Source organism: Castor canadensis, chromosome 10, assembly GCF_047511655.1.
Source record: "Castor canadensis chromosome 10, mCasCan1.hap1v2, whole genome shotgun sequence".
Classification (NCBI taxonomy): Eukaryota; Metazoa; Chordata; class Mammalia; order Rodentia; family Castoridae; genus Castor; species Castor canadensis.
Window position 1 is genome coordinate 9,072,738 of NC_133395.1, and position 9,526 is coordinate 9,082,263.

The 9,526-nt window shown below is 36.6% G+C and overlaps 1 protein-coding gene across 1 annotated transcript in view; it reads left to right on the forward strand.

The window, feature by feature from the left end:
* Positions 1-2,234: 2,234 nt before the first annotated feature.
* Positions 2,235-9,526, forward strand: part of Ccdc168 (coiled-coil domain containing 168) — a 29,552-nt gene continuing 22,260 nt past the window's right edge. The window contains 4 exon segments of the mRNA XM_074044610.1: positions 2,235-2,462; positions 2,589-2,622; positions 2,712-2,754; positions 3,977-4,078. Of these exon segments, the coding sequence (XP_073900711.1) occupies positions 2,235-2,462; positions 2,589-2,622; positions 2,712-2,754; positions 3,977-4,078 (407 nt within the window).

Here is a 9,526-nt window from a genome sequence, read left to right on the forward strand (position 1 = left end):
ATTTATTCAATAAATAGTTGTATTGAACTAAGAACATATATGGGAGTATTTCTATTATGAACAATCACTGGTTTTATGTTTGTATTTTATACACCTATTACTGAGATTTTTTACTTGTTAAAGAACAAGACCTAGTTTACAATGTCCAATTAGTCCAGAGAATCTGACGTTGTAAATACAAAAGGTTTTTAAAACTTCAGTGGAGATTTTTTTGAGTGCTTCCTTGTGTCTATTCTTTTATTGCTGCTAGTTATGAGCTATTTCTGATGTTCTGGTTTAAAACTTATCTTCCTGATGGCTAAAAATCAATTTAGCATTTGTTTTTTAATGCTGCACAAATGAGTTTGCCATAAGAAGAGATTTCTAGTTTAAAGAACAGAAGCACCAAAGCTGCATAATAAATGATTATACTTTTATTAGTAGGCAATTACATAAGTAACAAACATAAAAAGGTCCTGGAGGAAGACAATATTTACCTCCATATAAACTGTATCCAGCAGGAGTAGTAGGCAGCAGCTCTTTTGCAGGGCTTATAAGAACTAGCCAATGGGTACTAAGGGGTTCAGTGCCATGAAGCTTGAAGAGAGTGAAGAACTAGAGAGTAAAGTACTGAAATCACGAATCCCTGTAAGATAGTTGATGTGAAATGAACTAGAGAAATTAAGTATGTAGCTAGCTGCCTTAAATTTGGTAGGAAACCCCAGCAAAGTAAAACCTCTCCCAAACTAACTTAAAACCTTGAAAAAATGTTTTAATAAAACTCACCCTCGTTTATGTGGGAACGGGACAGAAAGGAGGGTAGACTTTACCATAGTGCTTAAGAAATTTAGAGGAATTGTTAGAATTTCTTCCAGAGCTAACCGTACATTCTAGAGGACTATCCTCTGCAGTGACAAAGCCCAGCATCAGAATTAAACCTTAGTAAGGATTATAAATACCGGTACTGTGTGGTTCAGTAGAGTGGAAGAATAAATTCTGTTCAGAATGTATCATTGATCTCAAGATTCCCAATACTGGGGGAAGTAAGAACTCATTGCACTCGTGGGAGGTCTGAACAGTTTACTCCAATGGGATCAGTAATGTTTCTTTCCTCAGCTCACCTGAATAAGTGAAGCCAAAGGAAGTTACGAATTACATCTTCAAAGGAAAAGTACACTATATCCAAAGTACTATTAAAATTTTCCTTTGCTAGTCCAGACCACCCTATTTAACTGTGACTAAAATTGTATTTGCCTAGAAGGCTTCCAGGGCTACCCTGGAGACTTTGGGAAAGTGAGCCACAGTACTTAGATCTGCCTCTGTCCCGTCCTTAATTCTGACATCAGAAAGGACATCACCATACACATGGTGAGAAGGAAATTCACCAGAAGTTCATTCCCAAATCTAAGTTTGTTTTTCAGCACCTCAATAGATTGCTGAAGGAAAGCCTATAGCAAGAACAGATATAAAAGGTTCTAAGGAAGAGGGGGTTAGGATGTGGCTAAGTGATAAAGCTCTTGCCTAGTGTGCACAAGGCCCTGGTTTTGGTCCTAAGCACCCAACAAAACAAAAAGAAATCAAGAGGTAGACATCTGTCTAGCAAGTGTAAAGCCCAGAGATAATACCAAAAAAAGGAATTAGGTTCTTATTAAGAGGCAAATTATCAGAAGACCTACATAGTGACATACTTGTCCTAAAAAGTTATTTGGTATTTATTTGAAGTCCAAATTAAATTGGGCACCCAGTTTTATTTGCTGTTATCTGTCAACACGGCATCATTCTAAGAAAGGACTGTATTTTCTTGCCCACAAACAAGCATAAAACACACTATTACAGGTAGTAGTAAAAATGTTTATATCAAATGCTTCTTACCAATTCTATGTTTTTTCATTTTCAGGGCATGGATAATCCAATTATGCTAAGGGATCATATGTAGAATTATTTTCCTTTTTATGAAATTAAAAGTTTATAAACACTTGTAGCACTGTATGTGTCTCACCAATGAACTTTCACTATGCTAAGGTTGCTATGAGTTCAGTTAAACATCCACTATGACACAACACGTACCTCACCCTACTGAGGCCCAGAGCAATCATTGCTGCATTTGATAAGACACTGAATAGCACTGGAAATTTTTCACTGGCAGACCTTCACATGTGGTTATGAGATGGGCATACCAACTTTTTATGTTTTGGGGCATCTGAAATCAAGGACTTCTAAATGAGATATCAATCTACTTGACATATTATTTTAAAATGTCAAAGCCATATTGTTTCTTTAAAAATATAGTGAGGGATGGATCAGAAGACAATACAGTTTTGACAATATGGAAATTTCTTGATTCCTGGATCTTTCAAAATGATTGGATATCAATCTTTTTTATAATTTTCCTAGGAATTACTTTTGAGATAATACTCATAAAAATTTGTGCATCCTTTAAGAAGCCTGTGCTTCCAGAAAAAGGCGGCTCAGATTCCAATGAAGTAAGAACAAATGGTTGATTTTCCCTCCCTTACTTTTCAAAATCACACATAAGAATAATTTGTAAAAGTTTTTACCTTTGATACTTGGATTACTTTGTTAACATTTTATTTTCTCCCTTGAAACAGAATGAAGATAGTTGCCTGGAAAGCATTGAATTTGGTAAATATCACACAATTCCATATTTTAATATAAAACTTGTTTAGCCCAAGGTTCTTCCACTGATTCTGTGACTTTTAATTCCCTTTTAGCTCTAGAGTATCAGTCAGTTACTCATCTATTTTCAGAAGAGAGGTAAGTGGTATGTTTTGAAATTAAATGAAATATATTGGCTGCATTCTGTTCAAAATTGCATTTACTTCTAATTGCAGAGAAGGATTTCTCTATATGTATAGTGGACGATAGCTATTAACATCATAATTGAATCCTACCACTTATTTTAAAGACTTGCTATGTTCCAAGCTGTGTTGAGGGCCTTTCAAATATTATTGAAATTATCCTTCAAGGTAGATAATATTGTTTCTACAGATAAGAAAAAAATAAAACTTGAGAGGTCAGTTAACCTGCGTTCTTACCCTAAATTTTCTACACTACACACAAAAAGTAGTAACCTCTACTTATAATGTAATTGTAAAGAATTCACTTACCATCTACTGTAGACCTGAAACTTCTCTGAAATTCAGAATATAAAATCAGAATTTGGTAGCATGCTAAAGGTAACTCAGTGTTAGCAATTAAATACTGACATCATTACTCTTGTTGCTAGGCAGTATTTTAGTCATTTTAGCTGAAATTCATTCAATAATTATTAAACATCCAGTATATAATGGACACTGTTAGATACTGAGATACAAATACTAAGATAGTCTTTGATCTCAAGAAATTTATATTCTTGTGGGAAAGATATATACACACACAAAAATAGTTGTCTAGCGGTATAGTAACACGGAGATAGAAATATGAGAACAGCTAGGAAATACCCGAACCAGCCCAGGGGTGTTGGGAATGGCTTCCTGATGGTTATCCTGGAACTGCATTTTAAGGATGAATGAAACTTAGCCTGGAAAAGACAGTGAAGAGGATAAGAAAGGCATTCCAGGACACGAGTAAAGGCAAGGAAATAAGAAACAGCCACCTAGTGAAAGAAATTGCAATTGTTTCAGAATTGCTGGAATGTTAACCTGGAGTCAGGAAGTCATGGTATGTGAATAAAGAGGTAGACAGGAGTCAGATCACAAAGGGATGGATCTCCATCCTATATTTGGGGCTTGGATTTGATTCTGTGCACAGCAATCACCAATGGTGCTTAAGAACAGGAGCTCTGTATTTCAGCAAGATCACTAGTTGCTTTGTGGAGAATGAATCTGAAGATTAGTTGATGTTAGTTAATTTCTTTCATTAGTCATACAGGGTTTTATTAATTTACTTTGGCTGCTTTATTATTGTATTGGACGCTAGCAACTCTAGTTCTAAGGTGGGTGTCTTGAGAAGCTGTAATACTGTGTCTACGTTACAGAGTTTGGTTAGGAGCAGGAATCCCTGTGCGAACTCGAGCACCTCACAGTAGTACAGTCGGATATCCAGTTGACCAAGAGTCAGTGCAGGAAACATCACAGGGGTAAGGTGTGCACTGCGATCCGTAGTTCACGTGGAATTCAAAACCTAAGAATTGACAGGTCAGAGGAAGTCATGAGAAGAAATGGACAGAGAAGAATTTTCAGCTTTAGAATTAAGGACACCAAAGTTTTCGTACTCTGTGTGCTATTGTTCCTTTTTGCCTAGGTAGCAGTTAATACTTAGGTGGCATTTCTGGTGGTTACCCCTAATCTGAAGATTTGCTTTCCACGGTTTTAGTTACCCAAAGCCAACTATGGTCTTGAAATATTAATTAGAAAGTTCCAGAAATAAACAAATCATAAATTTTAAATTGGATGTCATCTGAGTTGAATGATGAAATCTTGTGCCAACCTGTCCTGTCCTGTCCTGCCCAGAATATGTATTGTCCCTTTGTCTAGCATATCCATGCTGTATATGCTATCTTCCTAGTAGTCACTTACTAGTCATCTTTGTTATCAGAGTAACTATCACAGTACCACTGTGCTTGTTCTCAAATAAATCTTTTTTACCCAAAATGGTCTCAAAGCAAGAGAGGAGTGATGCCAAAGAGAAGCTGTGAAAGGATGAAAGTAAAGGGTTTTCGAGACAGAAAAAAGACTACATTCACACAAATTTTATTATAATATATTGTTATAATTGTTCTATTTTATTATTAGTTGTTAATCTCTTAGTTGGTTTATAAATTAAATGCCAAGAAACTCAGTGGTAGTGCACTTGTCTAGCATGTCCAAGGTCTGAGTTAATCCACATCAACACACACATAACACAATATAACACACACACACACACACACACAAATTGGGAAAATCTCAAAGGCCAGTTAAAGATTCCCTGGTGTGGAGAGGCCAAAGGACATTTCACAAATGGGGAGACACCAATTGCTAGTGTCAACTCCCATTTCTGCCTCAAAATCTTCACTAAATTCACTCATGTTTATGAGTGGTTTGTGTTTGAGAGATTTTTTTCTCTTCACTGAAATTGAGGAAAATTGGGTTGTATGTCTATGTCAGCTTGTTGATGAAGGTTATCAATCAGAAGCTTAGAGCTGGGGATGACCACTCATCAATACTGACTGAGGGCCTGCTCTGTGTCAGGCATTGTTCTAGGCTCTTGAGGTACATCAGTGAACAAAACAGATTCTTGGTTTTTTTCTTTTTTGTGGAGGGATCCAATAATAAACAATAACATAATGAATTGTATAATATGTCAAAACATTTGAAATTAGGGAATGCTGTGACTGCCTGGCATAGTCTCAGTGAGTAAGGAAAACCACTGGTCTTAGGTGATATGACATCTAATCTTCCATTAGATTTGGGGGAATGACTTGTTTAGGCTTTCCTTACCCTAGGATCACATCATGCCCATTCCTGAACAGATCATGTGGGCGTGAATTCCTGTGTTAGACTGTTCCTCGTCATGGAGAGTAGAATGGGCACTAGAGAATACAAATTCTTTATTGTTGTGCATTGTTGTGGCATTTACAAAAGTTCTGGCAATATATCATACTTGAACTCACCCCTTCCATCATTCTCCTTTATCCCCCCTCCTCCCATTTCTGAAATAGTTTCAACAAGTCTCGTTTTCCATTTACATACATGTGTACACAGTATTTATACTATATTCATCCTCCCACACCCTTTCCCCACCTCCTCCCAACTCCCACTGGTACCACCCCTCCCCACCCAGGCAGGACCTGTTCTCTGCCATCCTGTTCTCTGATTTTGTAAAAGAAAAAAAATGACACTTTTGTTTAAGATAGCTATATAGGGAGTTTCCTTGTGACATTTCCATGTATATATATTCTAACCCACATTGGTTCATCTCTAATTTTCTTCTTTCTACTTTAATCCCTTTCTTATGGTGGTTCAACAGGTTTTAAAATTCTATATTCATTGTTGTATAGAGAGTACATCAACCATATCTACCTTCTTTACTTCCTTCTTTTACCCTCTCTGGCATGCATGTGATCACCCCTTAGTGTGATCTGTTTTTCAGAATATTGTTTGTATTTGTATTAGATCTATATCTTACATATGAGAGAAAATGTGTGGCTTTTGACCTTCTGAACCTCGCTAACTTTATATAACATGATATTTGTCAGTTCCATTTATTTGCCTGCAAGCAACACAATTTCATTCTTTGTGGCTGAATAAAATTCCATTGTATATAAATACCACATTTTCTTAATCCATTCCTCAGTAGTGGGGCATCCTGGCTGTTTCCATAGCTTGGCTACTGTGAATAATGCTGCAGTAAAAATAGATGTGCAGGTACCTTTATTGTAACTTCACTTACATCATTCAGGTATATCCGTAGGAGTGGAATTACTGGACCATTTGGCAGTTCTATGTTTAGTTTTTTGAGGAGCCTCCATACTTTTTTCCAGTGGTTGTACTAATTTACATTCCGCCAGCAGTGTATGATGTTCCTTTTTCCCCACATCCTCGCCAACATTTGTTGTTTTTCATGCTCTTGATGGTAGCCATTCTAACAGGAGTGAGGCAGAATCTTAATGTGGCTTTGATTTGCATTTCCTTTATGGCCAGGGATGTTAACTATTTTTTTATGTGATTTTTGGCCATTTGGACTTCTTCCTTTGCAAAACCTCTGTTCAGTTTATTTGCCTATTTTTTCACGGGATCATTGATTTTTTGGGGGAGTTTGGTTTTCTGAGCTCCCTGTATATTTTGGTTATTAATCTCTTGTCAGATGTATAGCTAGCAAAGATTTTCTCCTGTTCTGTGGGCAGCCTCTTCAATTTGGCGATCATTTCTTTTGTTGTGCAGAATCTTTTTAATTTCATGTAGTCCCATTTATCAATCCTTTCTCTTAGTTGCTGAAGTATTTGAGTTCTGTTTAGGAAGTCATTGCCTATGCCTATTAATTCTAGTGTATGCCCTGCTCTTTCCTACACTAGCTTCAAGATTTCAGTTCTTACATTAAAGTCTGTAATCCACTTTGAACTGATACTTGTACAGGGAGAAGACATGGATCTAGTTTCAGTTTTCTGCATGCAGATATCTAGTTTTCCCAGCAACATTTGTTAAAGAGACTGTCTTTTCTCCATCGTATGTCTTTGGCAACTTTGTCAAAAAATCAGGTGGGTATAGCTGTGTGGATTCACATCTGGGTCTTCTCTTTTGATCCACTGTTCTTCATATCTGTTTTTGTGCCAGTACCATGCTGTTTTTATTGCTGTGGCTCTGTAGTATAGTTTGAAGTCAGGTATTGTGATACTTCCAGTATTGCTCTTTTTGCTCAGTATTTCCCAGGCTATTCAGTCTTTAGTGCTTCCAAGTGAACTTTAGGGTTGATTTTTCAATCTCTGTGATGAAACTCATTGGAATTTTGATGGAATTGCATTGAATATGTAGATTGCTTATGGCAATATAGTCATTTTCTCAGTACTGATTCTACCAATTCATGAGCATGGGAGATCTTTCCATCTTCTGTAGTCTTCTTCAATTTCTTTCTCTAATTATTCATAGTTTTCCTTGGAGAGGTCTTTCACATCCTTCACATCCTTTGGACAGACCTTGCTGCCAAGGACTATGTACTAACAAAATAGATAGATTACAAGAATGTAGCCACAGTCTGTCTTATTCTGCTAGAGTTGCCATAACAAAATATTACAGACTCTACTTACCTGGCAGGGGAGATACCATGATCAAGATACCACAGGTTGAATGACATAAACAACAGAAATGTATTTTCTCACAGTTCTGGAGTCTGGGGGCCCAAGATCAAGATGTCAGAAAGTTTAGTTTCTCCTTAGTCTTTTCTCATTGGCCTACTTGCTAGTGGGCACTTTCTTGCTATATTTTCACATGTTTTTTCAATATGCACGTGTTTGTTCATATCTCTCTTGCGACTGAGAGATCTCTGAAATAAAAGGGTTTATGGAGCCACTATAGATGCTAGCCAGTAAGAAAGAACTATTCTGGTAACTATCCTCATAACCCCAGCAGCAAGACTGGGCAGCAGCTGGAAAAATGTCCTCTGGACCAGAGCTCAGAACACTTTTAAAATAAGGACAACTTGGAGAAGGAAGGCATAAATAATTTGTTTACATTGAATCTACATTGGTTATAGATAGGTGGATCATGATAACATCAAGCAGAAAAGCTTTGCCATAGGACAGTCCTTAGGAGAAGTTAGTGTTGCTCCTGGATTGGGGGTGGGGATGGTTATAAGCATAACATAGGAGCACCTAGGGGAGCCTCAATGGAATTTGGGTCAAGGTTTTAATGCACATTCAACAGTGCAAAAATTTCTTTTATTCTTTTTGGCCTATAGCTTGTTAACCAATGAACCTCCTCCACCTCTCCTTCCTTCCATCCTCTGGCACTTTATAATTAAATTTATCACATGTCAGAATTTTTCTATTATAAGGGTACCAAATACATTGCATTAAGTCTACCCTAAGGGCATCAGTTTAACTTCATCACCTTTTAAAAGCCCTGTCTCCAAATATGGTCACATTCTGAGGTACTAGGGGTTAGGACTTCAACCTACAAATTTAGGGAGAACACAGTTTAGCCCATAACACAGTCTACATATTAGAGGTTAATAAATAACAATTGAAGGAAGTTGAAAACTATTTAGTATATTTTAAACATTCACCTAATGTATTGTGTTATCTGTGAAAAAAAAAAAACCATTATGTGGCCTAAAATACCCTAAATTCTAATTGGCCAAATCAAAATTAATGATGTCACTTAGCATAATTTTTATGGTTGGGTAGGTCATGATGACTTCATATTGCCTTCATTGTTTTTTTTTTTTAATTCAGTGTTATTTATTTATAGTTATAAGTAAAGTCACACTTCCATTAAACTGTAAAATAATCTGTGTTCCCCACATGTCTAGTGGTTTATCTAACCTAGCTTCTTTAAGTTTCAGTTTTTTATTTTAAAATTGTCCTTCTATAAAACAATGATTTTCAAATCTTATTATACATCATATTCACCTGGAGGGCTTATTAAAACTCAGATTTCTAAGCTGTACTATCAGAGCTTCTGATTCAGTAGAGGTAGGGTAAGTCTTGGGAATTTGCATCTTTAACAAACTAGAAGGGTTCACCAGAGAAACAGAACCAATGATATTTAGAGGAGTTTGTTTTAAAACAATTGGTCTATGCCATTATGGTTGACTAGCCAGTCCAAAATCTGCAGTTTAAGCCCAAGGACTATCTTGGCAGAATTTTCTCTTGTTCTGGGGAGGTTCCTTTTGTTCTATATAGGCCTTCAATTGACTGGATGAGTCTACCTACATTTGGGCTTTGCTCAACATTTCCTCCTCAAACACCCTCACAGAAATATCCACTATAATGTTTAACCATGTGTCTGGGCACCACAGACTAGCCAAAGTGCCACATAAAATTAATCATCACACTAAGTAATGTTGATGCTATTGTTTCAAGTATTTGTTAGACTAAAACTAATCTTTT